The sequence below is a fragment of the Equus quagga genome, chromosome 13 (assembly GCF_021613505.1).
Source record: "Equus quagga isolate Etosha38 chromosome 13, UCLA_HA_Equagga_1.0, whole genome shotgun sequence".
NCBI lineage: Eukaryota > Metazoa > Chordata > Mammalia > Perissodactyla > Equidae > Equus > Equus quagga.
The window spans coordinates 103,682,646-103,699,734 of record NC_060279.1 but is presented as its reverse complement, the minus strand read 5'-3'; the positions used below and the strand labels follow the sequence as shown (position 1 = coordinate 103,699,734).

Sequence of the window (17,089 nt, the reverse complement as noted above, 5' to 3'; positions counted from 1 at the left end):
TGTGCACAGTGGAGAGTGTGCACAGCTGTGTATCCTGGTCTGTCCCATGTAGAGTGGGCTCTGTGAGTTTGTGCAAGGTGGAGAGTGTGCACAGCTGTGTATCCTGGTCTGTCCCATGTAGGGTGGGCTCTGTGAGTGTGTGCACAGTGGAGAGTGTGCACAGCTGTGTGTCTTGGTCTGTCCCACGTGGGGTGGGCTCTGTGAGTATGTGCACAGTGGAGAGTGTCCACAGCTGTGTATCCTGGTCTGTCCCATGTAGGGTGGGCTCTGTGAGTATCTGCACAGTGGAGAGTGTGCACAGCTGTGTGTCCTCGTCTGTCCCACGTAGGATGGGCTCTGTGAGTGTGTGCACGGTAGAGAGTGTGCACAGCTGTGTGTCCTGGTCTGTCCCATGCTGGATAAAGCTGCTCCACATAGGTTTTTTGTTTTTGTTTTTGAATGACTCCAGCAACCGAATGCCTCAGCCTGTCATTGTACTGAATTAGGGAGGGAGACACCCATTTCTTCCTCCCGCTTTTTTTTTTCCAGAAAAAGAAACACCGGAAGCACAAACACAAAGGCAAACAAAAGAATAAAAAGTCAGAGAAAAGTAGCAGTTCTGAGAGTACCGACAGCAGCGACAGCCAGAGTGATGATGAAGGGACTGCAGACCTGTCACCTCAGGAACTGCTGAGACGGTAGGCGGTGGGAGACGTGGTTTTCAGAAACCTTTCAAAGGCTCGTTGAGATCTTGCTGTATTTGCTTAGAGGTAAATGTCAGAAATGATAAATTTGTACATTAATTAGGCTTTTTTTAAAGTTATTTTTTAATTATGTAAGTAACATGTAGAATATATCGTCATTGTGGAAATTCAGACCTTACAGATAAAGCCTGAAGTGGTCCTTGACCTACTCCCCAAACCTCCCCTCTCCACGGTGACCTCTGCCATCAGTTTCATATGTAACTTTCAAGACTTTTTTGTGCAGCCATGTGCACAAACATTTTTGGTACACACACATTTTGTTTTGCATTTTTAATATAAATAATGTAATTTTATATAGCATAAATCTGTAGGGTATGAACAGTTAGAATGAATAAATACTGCCAAATTGTTTCCAGAGTGGCTGTGTCCATATAAGTTATGAAAGCTCCTTGTTATGACATCACTTACAAACAGTACCAAATGTTTGCCAGCGTGGTGGGTGCAGAATGGGTCTCATTGTAATTTGCATTTCCTGGGCCACGGATGCGGTGAGGGGTCTTTCTCGTGCGCCTCAGCCTTTGCCATGTGCTTTGTTGTGAATAGCTCACACGTGGTCTGTGCACAGTGTTCTGTTTTCTGTTAGACTGTTTGTTCTACTGGTTTTTAGGCACGCCTTTACTGATTTCTAGGGATTAGAAAATAATTCTGGGTACAAATCCTTTGTGTTTTAGTGTGCTACCTGTCAGATGGCTTTTAACTGTCTTTGTTGTCAGAAGCTCTGATTTTTTGTTGCTCTCAATTTTACCAGGTTTTTTTGTTGGTATGTTTTTCATTTTTGTCTTTTAAAGGTCTTCCCTAACCCAGATTTCATATATGTATATAGACTATTCTCATGCTTTTATAGTTTTATTTTTGTTTAATCTATTTGGATTGTTGGGTTTCTGCAAACAGAGGTGTCTAACTTATCTTTCTCCAGTGCACAGCCAGTCGTGTTAGTCAGGGTGAGTCGGCTGCGACTGAAAGGAACCCTGACATCCCAGTGGCGTAGCACAGTGAAGCATCAGTAACTGAGAAAGAGACTCAGGATCCCAGTTTGTTCCTCTTCAACATGTGGCCCTCACAGGAAGGGACTGGGTGGGAGGATGGCGCTAGAGGTTCTTGTGGTCCTGTAGTCTTCCCCCCGGCCCCCGGCCCACGGGCCAGAGCCAGCTGGATGGCCCCGCCTGGCCACCACAGGGCAGGCAAGGGGAATTCCAGCAGTGGGCCCAGGATGAAGGGGGAGAGGGCGAGGGTGAGCCCTGGCCACCTCAGCCTCATCTGCTGCTCTGGCTCCTAGGGGAAGTGCAGCTTGATCTCGTACCAAATCCCTGTGCCCATGGAGCCTGTTCCTGGGTTCCCTATTCTGGTTTCTTAGCCATTTTGAACTTTTCTTTTTTTTCTTTTTCTTTCTCTTTTTTTTTTGGTGAGGAAGATTAGCCCCAAGCTAACATCTGTTGCCAGTCCTCCTCTGTCTTTGCTTAAGGAAGATTAGCCCTGAGCTAACATCTGTGCCAATCTTCTTCTACTTCATATGTGGGATGCCGCCACAGCATGGCTTGATGAGCGGTGCGTAGGTCTGCATCTAGGATCCGAACCCACAAACCCCGGGCTGCGAAAGCAGAGCATGAGAACTTAACCACTAGGCCATCAGGCTGGCCCCCATTTTGTATTTTTCTGTCTGTCCTGTTTTGATTAGTCTGGCCTTATAGTATATATGGCTGTCTGGAAAGACAATTGCCACCCCCTTATTGTTTTTCATTTATTTCTTTAGACTAGACGATACACTTTCATGGTTCAAAAATACAAAGGCTATGAGCTTTTCAGTTTAACCCCAAGCCCCCAAGTGGCTGTGCTGTTCCTGTTTCCGTTTCCTGCTGTGCGCCAGTGCTGACAGCGATGGTCCAGGCACTGTGGAAGCCCACCAGGGCATCGGCTCATTGAATCCTCACACAGCCTGTGAGGTCGACGCTCGTGTCGCCTCATCTCGCGGGGTGGAGGGAGAGCATGTGGGAGGTTAGGAGGTTGCATCATGTGCCCAGGCCCACAGAACCTTACCAGCTGAGGCTAAGCATCTGTGACTTACCACGAAGGGACCAGAAGCTGCAGAACAGTGCACAGGCCTTGGATGTCCCTGCGTGCATATACGTGTCTACCCTCACGGGGAAGAGAGCAGGAGGCGTTACCACACCTGGGAGCACTTCTCTGGGAGGCAGGGCTGGGATGGGGGAAGGGAGGGTCGGAGGAGTGACGTGTGTTTAAATATTACTCCTGTGGTTGCTGAAGGTACTGTTCCCACAGCCCCTCACCCCGAAGCCTCCTGGGTTCTCCCAGGGAGCCTGGATGGGCCCCTTCGTCTTTGGTGCCTCGCCCCACTCTCTCTGCATTGCCTGTCTGCCTGTGTCTCCTGGAAGGGGCGTTTTGAGGGTCATGACCAGGTGGTCTTATTTGCATGCCCAGCACCTGGCACGGGTCCCCCTTTTGGTAAGGGCCCCTCACGCTTGTCCAGTGACAGTACAACCTGCTTCTGGATGGAGTTGCAGTCTGCTCCCACCGCCCCTCCTCACGAGACATTCATCTACCTCCTGACCCTGTAAGTTCTGCCATTCTAGAATTTCATGGGCATGGAGTCATACAGTTAAGTAAACGTTTAGTGCTCACACATGCATATATGTGCACAGATCCAAAGTTCACAGCTCCTTGCATTCTCACGACCTGAACACAACCAGATGAAAGAATAAACCAGCCCCCCAAAAGCCCCCGGGTGTCTCCTTCACTCACCATCCCTGCTCCCATCCCCAAAGGCAGCCACTCTTCTGGCTTCTGTCACCATGGATTCCTCTTGCCAGCATTTGAACTTTACTGGAAGGAGCCACGGAGTATGAACTCGTTGGCATCTGGCTCATGAGAGTCCCCGTCTTCCCATAGAGCAGCAAGAAGTGCGTCCTGGCCGCGGAGCACTCCTTTATGTGGATACACTGCAGGGTGTTCATCTAGTCTGTGGTTGGGATGTTTGGTTTTCCACTTTGGGCTGTAGAGCAAGGATTCCAGAGCCAGTGTGACCCAGCTCTGCTCGATAAGTAGAGCTGCCGTGAATGTCCCCGTGTGCGTGAAGCTGAGATTTAAGGCTGACAGCCTGGCAGCGTTTGGCCTTGGAGCAAACATGTTTTCTTTAGTTCCTTCCTGATCATCATATGTGAGATAGGTGAGTGAAACCAGGGTTAGAACTTCTTTTGATAAGCGGGTCCTAACATGAGATGGGGTGAGTGAGTCTCTCTGTATAACAGAAGCAGCACTGTAGGAATGCAGATTAAACGACGCTTCCATGGTGTATGGTCATCCTCTGTATTTTATGGGTACAGACATGCCCCTGTGACTCGGGGGAGGGCGCCTGGCACACTCGCCCCCCGGGGCTGTCTGCTTGTTCGGTTCGTAGCTAACTTTCCCCCTCTGTCTGATTTCCTTTTCCAGGCTGAAACGTCTTCCACTAAGGAGGCAGTGATCGAAGCCCCCCCCACCCTGGCCTGCGCCAGCACCACACCCCCTCCATGGTGGCCGCTTGTGGGTCGCTCAGTCAACATTGTACAGATTGTATTTAGATGTAAATCAGCTGTGAAATAGTTTTTAAACCTTATCTCAAAGCTGCCTTGGAAGGTTGAAAAGATTGATTTCTATTTTTAACTTCAGTTAGTGTCAGAGGAAAAAATTCAGACTGTACAGTTTAATTAAAATGGACTTTTCTATCTTCTTCTTGATTTTTTTATTTCCTGAAGTTGTAAGAAAGCAGTGAACAGCAGGGCTTTTCTCTGGTTGTGTTGGAAGGAAGCCAAGTCCAGATGAGGACAGTTGGACTTCCCCAAGGGCCTGTGTGGGAGGGAGGGGTCACTTTCCCACTCCTGCGTGTCCTCTCCGTGCCGCTGCTCCTTCCCTTGGTTAATGGTGGCCAGGATCCCAGCTGGTGGCCTCAGCCTCTCAGGGTCGATGTCACCAAAGAGCAGGAGCCTGTGCAGGCACACTGGGTCACTGGCTCCCCCCTCGCTCTGCAGCCCTGGGTCCCTGCTCTGAGGCATCAGCATCTGCACTGATGAGACCTTTGGAAAAGAGTGCAGAGTCTTTTTACATTTTCACAATAACATCATAGAAAGATCAGAACAATTTTAAAAGGAGGAAGAAAGAAGAAAATCGCTTCTACTTCTCTCACCTAGACATGCTAGTGCTGAATATTTTGGAATATCCACCCAGGCAGCTTCTAGCAATGGGGCCGCCACCGGCTGGAGGCGACCTTTGTTCTCCGGGACATTCATTGGCCTTGTGGCAGGTATTTCCCTCCTGCTCTTGTATCTTGTGTGTACCCACTCCTAATAGCTGCATCTTAATTCATCCCAGGCCTATTCTATACCTTAGTGAACGTTTCTCCGTCGTTGACAGACACGGGTTGGCCAGGAGCCCCTTCACAGGCAGAGGGCACGTTGAACTCGCCCTGGGAGAGGGAGCCGGGAAAACCCAAAGTGGGGCCGCGAGGATGGGGCGCCCGGTTTCACACCCTTGGCCTCGTGCCTTGTGTGCTCATTTTTCTGGGGGTCACAGTGTTCTGCGTTGAGAGGGGGCAGCGCGATCGGGGGGCCGGGGCGGGGGCGTGAGTCTCAAGGGCTGGGCGCGGGGGTGGGCGCGCGGCGCCACGGTTCGCGGCCAGGCCTGGCTCCGAGATGGCTTCCCAGCCGCCATGGGGCCGCAGCTTCGCAAAAGCCGCGGATGAGCGCGGGAAGACAGCGCCCCGGAGGGGGGGCATGCAGCCACCCTTGTTCCCCGGCGGCGGCGGCGGCGCGTACTGGTCCGGCAGTCTCCCTTGGTTGACCGTGATCAAGGCCTGTGGCCGCTTTAAGATGTCAATCTCGGAGACGCGCCGAGCCCGGCGGCTGGACTCCCTCAACCCCTTGGCCGTGACCTTGGACGTGCCACTGCCCAAGAAGCGCCTGATGCCCAAGAAGACGTTCTGGGGCGACCAGGAGCCCCTCTCCAAGGTTAGAACCGTCCCCGGAGGGAGGGGGCGGTGGCTATTTCCACGCGTGGAGAGGACTGGCCGGCCAAGGGGACCCACGAGGGAGCCCCTTGGCTTTGCTAGGACTCCCGAGTGAAGCCCTGGGCCCGGTCCCCGGCCTGAGGCTCACTAGTGGGCAAACGCTCAAAAGTGGCTGCGGCCCTGGGGGAGGAGGACATGTTCCAGAGCGGCCACCATGACCCAACCCAGACCCAGTGGTCTCTCGCGGAGCCCCCCAAATGTCCCCATGGGGACACTCCCAATGCATAACCCGGGGTCAGTGAGGAGCCCTCCGCTCCCATGAAACAGCACCAGAAAACTTAGAATAATAATAAAATAAAATTAATAAAAACCTAACGGCACCACTTTGTATTCTCAGTGATGTTTGAGAAGGATGTTGTGAACAGAGATGTTTCCTCTTCCCAGCCGCCAGCCTTTGTTTTATCAATGCCCTGTCTTGGAGATGAAAAAGATGATTTCCAAACCAAAATCCTCGGGGGGGGGGGGGGGGGGGGGGGGGGGGGGGGGGGGGGGCGGCGCTTAAAATCGGAGCAGAGAACCGAAACAGAAAATTGGGAAACGAGCTCATAGGATTCTCCGAGAACTCATAGAAAAAGTAGAAAGAAACAATAACTACGAGAGAAAGATGATAGGCATGCAAGAGAGATCCAGAAGAGCCAATAAGACGCGATGGAGAGAGAGAGGGAGCAGGAGGAGGAAAGAAACACAAGAAACGAGAAAAATCTCTCTGGGCTGAAGATAGACTGGAGTGCTCGCTGGAAAGAGAGGGTCAAGTTCAAAGACTGGAGGGAAATGCCACCCCCACCTGGCGGATGGCTGCATTGCAAGGATAGCCGCACGGCTGCCCCGCGCGCGGACTGAGGGAAAAGCCCGGGATCCAATGGGATCGAGGCTTCTCCAGCGGTCGGAGGACCGCGGAGCAGAGTCCGCAGCAGGGACTGTCACTGGCTGACTGTCCCCTCGCCCCCACCCAGGGCTGCATTGAGGTCTCCGTGGGAAGTCTGTCTGAAGAAAAGGCAAAGTGTGCGTTAGTGCTTTGTTGTGCTTTTAGTCGTGATATTTATTCTGATTTTTAAGTAAAATTAAAGGAAAGCACAGAAACTTTTATTTATATTCTTGATAGAACACCCCCAAGATCCAAATTCAACAGATATGAAAGGTTTTCTTTTCTTTTCTTTTCTTTTTTTTTTTTACAACTGAAAGCCCTCATTTCCCTCTACAGAGCAACGAATGTTTCTAGTTTCTTTATCCTTACAGAGAGATTTGATGCCCATACCAGCACATACGCGTATATCACCGCCCTGTTTTACATAGATGGAAGCATATCTGAGACCCGTTCTTCGCCTGGTTATTAATTCTTTCTTGGTGTATTTTAGAGATCTTTCCATGTCGGTAAAGAAATAGCTCCCCTGTTCCTTTTACGACAGTGTCCCACCGGCCAGCTGTCCCGGGGCATTCACCCGGTGGTCTCCTGTGGATGAACTAACATTCAGGTGGCCTATGATTTTTCTGGCCCGAGGTTTTTATGATCCGTTAAGTTGACAGAAGTTGGGAAGTTCTGTAAGGCTCTGAGAGGAAGCTTTTGTGCCCTAAGCTTTCAACCTAAGAACTCTGTCTGCCCAAACTGCTGGCCCGGAGTGAACGCAACCAAGGCATTTTCTTCAGAGCTGCAAAGACTCAGAAAGGATGCCTCTCTTCGAGGAAAAAATTACCCAAGGGAACACTCTGGCAAACAAAAAATCGGAATTAAGAACTCGAGTAAGAGAGTGGCTTAGATGAACGGAGGGGAGCAGCGACTGAAAACACTCCCCTCCGGTGGTGCTGATCCAGCGAGGTTATGAAAGTGTCTTCTAAAATGAAGGTGCACAATGCAAGAATAATGTTCCAGACAATTTCATCAAATCTCTGAAATGGTTGCTAAAGGCATCCTCAATAGATAAGGTTTCATTCTTGGCCTTTAAATGACGCACACTCACACGTGGGTACGTCTCAATTTCTTTAAAGACGTGGCTCAGGCCCTCCCCCTTGCTTCCTGGCACATTTAAGGTGAAGTCCGGAGATCTGACCGTGACCTCCAGGCTTTTCGAATCCGGCTCATCTCCCCGTTCTCCTCTGACTTGCTGACCTTGGGCAGGTCCGGCCTCTGGTGTCCTCGTAGTCCCCTCCCGCCACGGTGGCTGCGCTCACACGCTCCCTGCCGGCCCATCTACAGCAGCCGGCTCACTCGCCTCTCCTTCACGCTCCCGCCGTGACCTGGCCTCGCACCCCGGCTGTTTGACGTCTGCCCCATCTCCCACCCCGGCCGGAGAGGGCAGGAGCCCGTTTATGCCCCGCGGGGCGCCCACGCCACCCGGACCTCACTGCTCCCGGCGGGCCCTTTGCTCCTGGCTCCGCCGCAGCCGCAGCATCTAAATCAAGCCTGACCAGGGCAGACGCTCAAGACATATTTGTTGAACAAACGAAGGAACGCTACATATATAAAAGAAGTTTTTGTTTTTACTAAAATTGGAGTGTCTTCTAAATGCTGGGTTTTTTAGCGCCTCCGAAAATGGATCCATGTATTTGCAACGTCTCTCTGCAGCTCCTGGGGTTCCTTTCCCTAATGGACTCCAAAAGTTCTAAGCGCAGAAGAAAATCTGAAAGGAGGTCCCCAGAAAGGTCCGGATGGGGTTAGAGAGATTCTCCCCTCTTGCTGATCTGTTCTCCCATAAGGAAGCTCTGTTTTTGTAACGGGAGAAATAACGAACTGCCGAGAGCTTTGCCTAGAGGCGGAGCCGCAGAGCGGGTCGCAGAGGACTGAGGGGTGGCGTCCGCGGGGTCGGCGGCGGTTCACGGCGGGATGCTCGCCGCCCGCGCCCCCGACAGGCCCCCGCCCCCGGTGCGCCCCACGTGAGCCCCCGGGCTCGCCTCGCGCCCGCCCCCGGCCCCCTTTGCCTCCGGCCCCCGGCGGCAGAGCCCGATCTCCGCGCCCAGCATCCGCGCCCCCTGGCGGCCGAGTCCGTGTCCCACCTCTGCCTGCTGGATCTGTCCGTTTCTCAAAGAGGGGTGCTGAAGTCTCCAGCTATGAAAATGAACTCATCTATTTCTCTTTGCAATTAGTTTTTGCCTCACATAGTTTGATGCTCTTGTGCTAGGCACATACACATTAAGAATTACTATATCTTCTTAGAGTATTGACCCCTTTATCATTATATAATGGCCCTCTTTATCCCTGATAACTTTTCTTGCTGTAAGCCTGTGCTGTCTCAAATTAATATAGCTATTCCTGCTTTCTTTCGGTTAGTGTTAGCATGGTATATCTTCCTTCATCCACTTACTTTTAATCTATATGTTCCTTTATATCTAAAGTGGGTTTCTTGTAGACAAATTATTGTTGAGTGTTGTTTTTTGATCTACTCTGACAATCTCTATCTTTTAGTTGGTGCGTTTAGACCATTCAAAGTGATTATTGATACAGTTTAATTAATTCCTACCATATTTGTTACTGTTTTCTATTTGTTGCTCCTGTTTTTTTGTTCCTATTTTTGTCTTCCATTCTTCTGTCTTTTGTGGTTTTAATTGAGCGTTCTACGTGATTCCTTTTTCTTTTCTTTCTTAGCTTAACAGATTTACTTCTTTCCTTACTTTTTGAAGTGGTTGCCCAAAGTTTGCAATATACGTTTACAGGTAATCCAAGTCCACTTTGAAATAACACTATACACTTCATGGATAGTGTGAGTACCTTAAAATAACATAATATTTCTAATTCCTTCCTCCTGTTCCTTGTATCTTTGCTGTCATTCATTTCATATATACATACACAAATACATTGCTGCTATTATTGTTTTGAACAAACTGTTGTCTGTTAGATCAATTAAGAATAAGAACATTTTGGGGCTGGCCCTGTGGCCAAGTGGTTAAGTTCATACGCTCTGCTGCAGTGGCCCAGTGTTTCGTCGGTTCGAATCCTGGGCGCGGACATGGCACCACTCATCAAGCCACGCTGAGGCGGCATCCCACGTGCCACAACTAGAAGGACCCACAACTAAGAATATACAACTATGTACTGGGGGGCTTTGGGGAGAAAAAGCTAGAAGGACCCACAACTAAGAATATACAACTATGTACCGGGGGGCTTTGGGGAGAAAAAGGAAATAAATTTTTAAAAAAAGAATAAGAACATTTAAAGTTTTTATTTTATCTTTGCTTATTCCTTCTTCGTGCTCTTCCTTTCTTTATGTAGATCCAAGTTTCTGATCTATATCATTTTCCTTCTCTCTAAAGAACTTTTAACATTTCTTACCAGGAAGATCTACTGGTAACAAGTTTCCTCAAATTTTGTTTGTCTGAGAAAGTCTTTATTTCTCCTTCACTTTTGAAGGGTACAAATTTCTAGGTGGGTGGAGCTTTTTTCCTCAATACTTTAAATATTTCACTTCAGTCTCTTCATGCTTGCATGGTTTCTGAGGCAAAATTGGATGTAATTCTTGTCTTTGCTCCTCTATTGGTAAAGTGTTTTTTCCTCTGGATTCTTTCAGGATTTTTCCTTTCTCTTTGATCTTCAGTAGCTTTGAAATGATACACCTAGGGGTAGATTTTCCCCCCACTTGTCCTGTTTGGTGTTCTCTGAGATTCTTGGATTTTTGGTTTGGTGTTTGAAATTAATTTGGTGAAAATTCTCAGTCATCATTGTTTCAAATGTTTCTTCTCTTCCTTTCTCTCTTCTCCTTTTGGTATTATCGTTATGTATATGTTATACTTTTTGTAGTTGTCCCACAGTTCTTGGATATCCTGTTCTGTTTCATTCAGTCTTTTTCTGTTTGCTTTTCATTTTTGGAGGTTTCTATCGATACAGCCTCAAGCTCAGAGATTCTTTCCTCAGCCACATCTAGTCTAATAATAAGCCCATCAAAGATAGTCTTCATTTTTGTTACAGTGCTTTTGATCCGAAGCATTTCTTTTTGGTTCTATCTTAGAATTTCCATCTCTCTGCTTTCATTGCCCGTGCGTTCTTGCGTACTGTTTACTTTTTCCATTAGAGCACTTAGCATATTAATTATAGTTGTTTTAAATTCCTGGTCCGATAATTCAAACATCCTTACTATGTCTGAGTCTGATTTTGCTGTTGTGTTTATGCTGTCTCCTCAAACTGGGTTCTCTGCTTTTTTAGTATCTTTTGTAATATTTTCTTGATGGCCAGACATGATGTCCTGGGTAAAAGGGACTGCTGTAAATAAGCCTTAGTAGTGTGATGGTGAGGTGTAGGGGAGCAGAAGCATTCTGTGGTCCTGTGAGCGGGTCTCAGTCTTAGTAGGGCTGTGCCTCTGGATCCTGAACATCACACGTGCTCTCAGTCTGCACCCCGCCCCTCCTCAGGTGGGACAGGATGTCCAGAGTGGACAGAAGTTGGGTGCTTTCCTTCTCCCATGTGGAAGGCTAGAGCTGGCTGGCGTTGGGTATTGCCCTTCCCCTGGGTCACTTAGGCTCTGATAGAATCCCAGCAGGTTAGGCTCTGGTTAAATAGTTTCCTGAGTGCAGAACTTGTTAAGAAGAACAAAATGGCTCCCTGCCCGAAGCACAAGGGCATTTTTCACTGACATTCACTTTGAGGACCAGGACTGTTCCTGGAGGCAACACTCACAAAAGTGTGTGGGCCCCCATGACTGGGGGCCCTGGAGTTCTTAACTCTCAGAGTTATCCTCACTGAGCCCCTGGCCGTTTGTCAGTTACAGTTCGGGGTTCCCTGTCCTGGTCCTGGTTCCATTTCCATGTGCTTATAGATCATGGTTCTGTGGAGGTTGCTGCTCCTGGATTTCTGCTCTGGTAACTTGGGATTCTCTGTATCCATCTTTCTGTCTCTCCAATTTTGGGGGCAGCAGTTTGCCCTGTGACCTCACTTGTCGTACAGATCTAAGAGGAGTTGTTGATTTTTCAGTTTGTTTAGCTTTTTACTTGCTGTGAGGATGGAGTGGTATCTTGCAAGCTTCTTACATGCCCGAATGAAAATTTCCTTTTTAGGTGCCTAGTGCTATTCCATTGCATGGATATACCTCATTTTATTTATTCATTCGTCAGTGAATGGACATTTGGGTTGTTTCCATTTTTTTATTGTTATGAATAATACTGCCATGAATACTCATGTTCAAGTTTTTGTGTGGAAATACGTTTTCATTTCTCTGAGTTATATAACTGGGAGTGAAGTTGCTGGATCATATATTAGCACATATCTTTCACTTTTTGTAGAAGTGCTCAACTATTTTCCCACCGGCAACGTATGAGAGTTTCGAGTTCTCCGCATTCTTGCCAACGCTTGCTGTTATCTGACTTTGTGATTATGGACATCCTAGCGGGTATGAAGTGGTATCCCAAGATGGTTTTCATTGACATTTCCCTAATGACTAATGATGTTGAACACATTTCCATGTGCTTATAGACCATTTGAATATCTTCTTTGGAGAAATGGCTGTTCAGATCTTTTGCCTATTTTTAAACTGGCTTGTTTATCTTTTCATTTATTGATTAAAACAAAAGTTTTTAATATTGATAATGTCCCATTTATTATTGTTGTTGTCGCTGCTGCTTCTGCTTTTGGTGTCATATCTCAGAAACCATTGCCTAATCGAGTTCATAAAGATTTCTACCTATGTTTTCTTGTAAGGATCTTGTAGTTTTGACTCTCACAGTTAGGTCTTTGATCCATTTCAAGTTAATTTTTGTATGTGGTGTAAGGTAAGGGTCCAATTTCATTCTTTTGCTTGTGGATGTCCACTTGTCCCAGCATAATTTATTGAAAATACTATTCTCTCTCTTTTCACTTAACTTGGCACCCTTGTTGAAAATCATTTGACCAAAATTATGAGGGCTTATTTCTGGATTCTTAATTCAATTTGCACTGACTTGTGTGTCTATCTTTATGCCAGCCCTGCACTGTCTTGATCACTGTCACTTTGTGTGTAGTAAGTTTTGAAATTGGGAATCGTGAGTCCTCCACCTTTGTTCTTTTTCTAGATTTTTTTGGTTATTCTGCTTTCTTTGAGTTTCCGTATAAATTTTAGGATGAGTTTGTCAGTTTTGAAAAAGAAATCAGTTGGGATTTTGATGGGATGGTGTTGACTCTGTAGATCATTTTGGAGGATGTTTTCATCTTCACAATAGTAAGTCTGCTAATACATGAACGTGGGGTGATTGCCCATTTATTTAGGTCTTTTTAAATTTCTTTCAACAATGTTTTGTAATTTTCAGAGTATCAGTTTTATACTTTTTTGTTGAATTTATTCCTGTTTTGTTGTTGTTCTTGTTCTAGATTGGCGCCTGAGCTAACATCTGCTGCCAATCTTTTTTTTTTTTTCTTATCCTTCTTCTCCCCAAAGCCCCCCCGGTACATAGTTGTGTATTTTTAGTTGTGGGTCCTTCTAGTTGTGGCATGTGGGACGCCGGCTTAGCATGGCCTGATGAGCAGTGCCATGTCCGCACCCAGGATCCAAACCGGTGAAACCCTGGGCCACCGGAGCGGAGCGCACGAACTTAACCACTCGGCCACTGCGCCGGCCCCTATTCCTGTTTTGATGCTTTTGTAAATGAAAAATTTTTTTCTTAATCTTTTTTCCAGATCGTTCATTGCAAGTGTACAGAAAAACAGTTGATTTTTCTATACTGATCTTGTATTCTGCAACCGCTGAGCTCATTCTGTCTTTTTTTCAGATCCCATTTAAGATTATGAGGGGACACAAGCACATCGTGAGCTCCTGTCACTTCTGCGTGGATGACACAAAGCTTCTCAGCGGCTCCTATGACTGCACCGTGAAGCTGTGGGTAGGTGGCCTGGGGTTGGGTGGAACCCAAACATCTCGTAAGCTTATGTCACCTCTCCTGGAGAGGCCCAGTCCTGGGTTCCCAGACGCTCAAGGATCCCAAAGACCTGGAGAGGCCTTTCTGAGCAAAGCGCAGGCAGGAGAAGCAAGGCGAGAGTTCGCCCTGCTGTCAGGCACCGGAGAGAGAGCAGGTTGGTGTAGCTGCTGTCGGGCTGTTGATGTGGAGACGGCGGGACCGGGGGACAGAGACCACTGGACTGGCAGTTCCCCGCCTTTTATTGGAGGGTCCCAGCTGTGCCTAGGGCCTACCTGGGGTCTCTGTGCCGTGTCATCTCCCTGGGTCTCCTTCTCATTTGGGAAATTCAGTTCCATCCACAGAGATGGTATGACTATGCCTGGGTGGTGACAGAAGACAGAAAAGTGGCCAAGCCTGGGACCTGTCCATGAGGGGTGGTTAGGAGAGGTAGGTCCAATCACGGATCAGTGCCCCAAGGGGCAGGAAGCAGGAAGCAGAACAGGAATGCGATGGTCAGATGAGGTTGCAGAGAAGTGGCCACCAAGAACTCATCTGAAGGCTTCTGGACATAGCCAGCAGACCCTGGCAGGCCTGTGTGGCGGCATTGCTGGTCACTTAGGAGAGGGTGAGGAGGGAGGAAGGCTGGAGGATGGCAATGGCCACCGGGTGCCAGGTCACAGATGACCGTGTGGCTGGGCCGAGCCCAGGGCAGAGGACAGTCAGTTCTGAGTTTAACCTTCTCCGCTGGCTGCAGGGGCAGGAGGGGGCAGGGTGGAGTGAGTCAAGGCTGGTTCCTGGGTTCTGAATCTGGTACCTGGATGGAAGACAGCTCCTCACCTTCCAGATGGCCTTGGAAGAGCATCTGCTGGGTCATCAGTGGGTACCAAGGCCAGGTGGATTAGGCAGGAGTGTTTGGGGATTCTCCAAGTGGTTCAGGCCTCACATTTGGGACCCAACAGCTGTGTGACCCTGGGTGGTTACATGACGTCCGGGGCCTCCCTGAACCTCCCCTGCCTCCACAGGACCTGCTGCCTGCTGGGGCCGCCCCAGGGCCTGCCTGGCCCACACCAGGTCCCCACAGACATCCACTCCCCACTTCTGCTGTGGCCCCTATAAATCCACACCCCCCTCCTTAGCCCCACGATCTCCTTGTTGGGGAAACTGCTGGGTCCTGCTGGAGCCTTAATCCCTTTCCGAACCCTCGGGGGTGACTGAGAAGCCCCAGGGGCCAGGGCGTCTCTGCTGTGGTCCTCACCCAGGGGAAGGGAGTTGGGAACTCTCCAAGTGTGAACTTTACTTTGCCATCTTTGAATCCTTCCCACACTCTTCTCATCTTTTGAGTCAGTGGAAGGACTCACGGGGGTTTCTGTCTGTTTTGGCCAAAGGGCTCTTGTCTCTATAAGGGGAAATCTACCAGTTTTCCCTTGTTGTCCCAAGATTAGGGACCATCCATCGAGGTGTCCTCGGTTCCCAATGGCGGCCTCATGGCCCTTGCTCCCTGCCTATTCCATGCCCACATCCAGGACTCACTTGGGCAGTCTCGCTTGGGCCTGTCCAGGTGTCCTTGACACCTGCCTCACCCACAGCCCTACCCCCTTCCACTTCTTTCTCCAGGCTGCTCCCTCCCTCTGCCCCCCTTCACCCCTTCACCTCTACTTGCAGAATCGCCAGTTCTCTGGGCTTCCTGCCTGGACTGGCCCCATTGACTGCCCCCTCCAAGAAGCCCTCTTTCCTCCCCCGGGTTCTCTCCCCACATCTTCATCCCTTCTGCTGGCTCTTCCTTGGCTCTCCTGCCCAAACTGCAGCTCTCATGGCACGAGTAGATGACTAAGCCGTTGCCCCACATAGCCAGCTTCTCCCTTGGCCAAAATGTCCCCTTGCCTCTGCCATCTCTCCCCCTCTCTCATTGCTGCCCATCTCCAGTCTTTCCTCTCAACCCCATCCCAAACCCAAACATCTGATTTAACCTTTTAAAAGCTCCCTTTCCCTTAATTGCAGATCATTGTGACTCATTTGCAGAGTCTATAAATGTATGACGAAGCTGGGGAAAACATCACTCTTAATCCCGCGCCCAATGTCCCTCCAATATGTTGGCACATTTCTTTCTAGTCATTTCAAAAATAACTTTGGTAGTTTTCTCATATGACAGAGGTCATATGGTTTTATTACAAATAAACACATAGAAGTTGTGCTTATTTGAGATAAAACACAAAGAAGAAGGAAAAAATCATCATTCCATGACCCCCGAGTTAACCTTTGTGAAAATATTGGGGTGTATCTTTTTTTTCTTGTTCTCACACATATACACCCATTTACGAAATTGAAACCATACAGAAATACTGCTTACATGACCATAATAAACCTGGGATACAAATACTGTCACATCTTTATTTTTCCAGCTATTTGTTAGAGCCCCTTGTTTCCCATCCATTCAAAGTCCGAGCAGTTTCCCCCTTAACCTGTCTGACTCTGCAGGGGCGGCCCTTGCTTCCAAACACCAAGGGAAGAGGGAGCTGTCTTTTATGTTTTTATCAATTTTGTCCACACCCCTGGCCAACGGCGCATTTGTTTCAAGAAACATTCAATACAAAACAGAGACATTTCTACTGTCTTTGGAATTCACTAACAAAATCTGGCTTCTATGGCCATGTATCTCCTGCCAAAGGACTTGCATCCGTGCACATTTTCCGAGTTACCTGTGCCGGCCGCTGTTCCTTCTCTTGGCCGTGTGGAGTCACTGTTGAACGCTGGACCCCTGCAGCCCTGTGGACACTGGTCTTCTCTAGGGCTGCCCTTAGCTCGCCTGGGGCCCTGCACAGACTGCAGTGGGCCTCAGTCCCAGGCATCGTGATGATCATTTTCTTAGTTCCTGGTCACACGTTAGTCCTAGAGCAACACACAGCCAGGGAGGTGGGGTCACAGGCTGTCCGAACCAGCCCTTTCTTCCCAAGCCATTGGACTCAAGAGCCTGGGCCCCCTGCCGGGAAGTCTTCTGGCGCCGGTGAGTTCTTCTTCTGGATTGCTGTTGTCTCTTCCTGCCAGCGGGCTTTGACTAGGGCCTGCTGGGTTCATCCAAACACAACCCCACTGTTTCAAGTCTTATGGAACAGGAGCTGGGGGCTGGGTTTGTACAGCAAGGAGTTCACATGGCAGCCTGCAACCCCCGTTCTTGGAGAGGCCTGCTAGAAAGCTGACCTTGGCTGACCTCTGGGAACTTGGTGGCTTAACAGTGTCCTGAAATCATATGAAACATCCCCTAAGTGATGCAGGGTCTCACTGTGCCTGGACTGTTTGCGCAAACCATGCTGATTATGCTGAACACCCACTTTCCTTCTGGAGTCTGGAATCTCGGTGCATGCAAGAGGGTGCCCATGTGACCAGCCCCCGATAAAAACCCTGGGCCCCTTGGCACAGGTGCACCTCCCTGGTGGACAACACCTCATGTGTGTTGTTACGACTGGTTGCTGGGGAAATTCAGCATGTCCAGTGTGACCCACTGGGAGAG

At 48.9% G+C, this 17,089-nt stretch overlaps 2 protein-coding genes across 2 annotated transcripts in view; both read left to right on the top strand.

Moving 5' to 3' along the window:
- GPATCH1 (G-patch domain containing 1) overlaps positions 1–4,467 on the top strand; it is a 38,455-nt gene extending 33,988 nt beyond the window's left edge. The window contains exons 19-20 of the mRNA XM_046683420.1: positions 529–677; positions 4,191–4,467. Of these exons, the coding sequence (XP_046539376.1) occupies positions 529–677; positions 4,191–4,221 (180 nt within the window). The 3' untranslated portion in view covers positions 4,222–4,467. The remainder of the gene's footprint in view (positions 1–528; positions 678–4,190) is intronic.
- A 958-nt stretch (positions 4,468–5,425) lies between these two features.
- WDR88 (WD repeat domain 88) overlaps positions 5,426–17,089 on the top strand; it is a 35,426-nt gene continuing 23,762 nt past the window's right edge. The window contains exons 1-2 of the mRNA XM_046682204.1: positions 5,426–5,740; positions 13,459–13,569. Coding sequence (XP_046538160.1) covers positions 5,426–5,740; positions 13,459–13,569 — 426 coding nt within the window. The remainder of the gene's footprint in view (positions 5,741–13,458; positions 13,570–17,089) is intronic.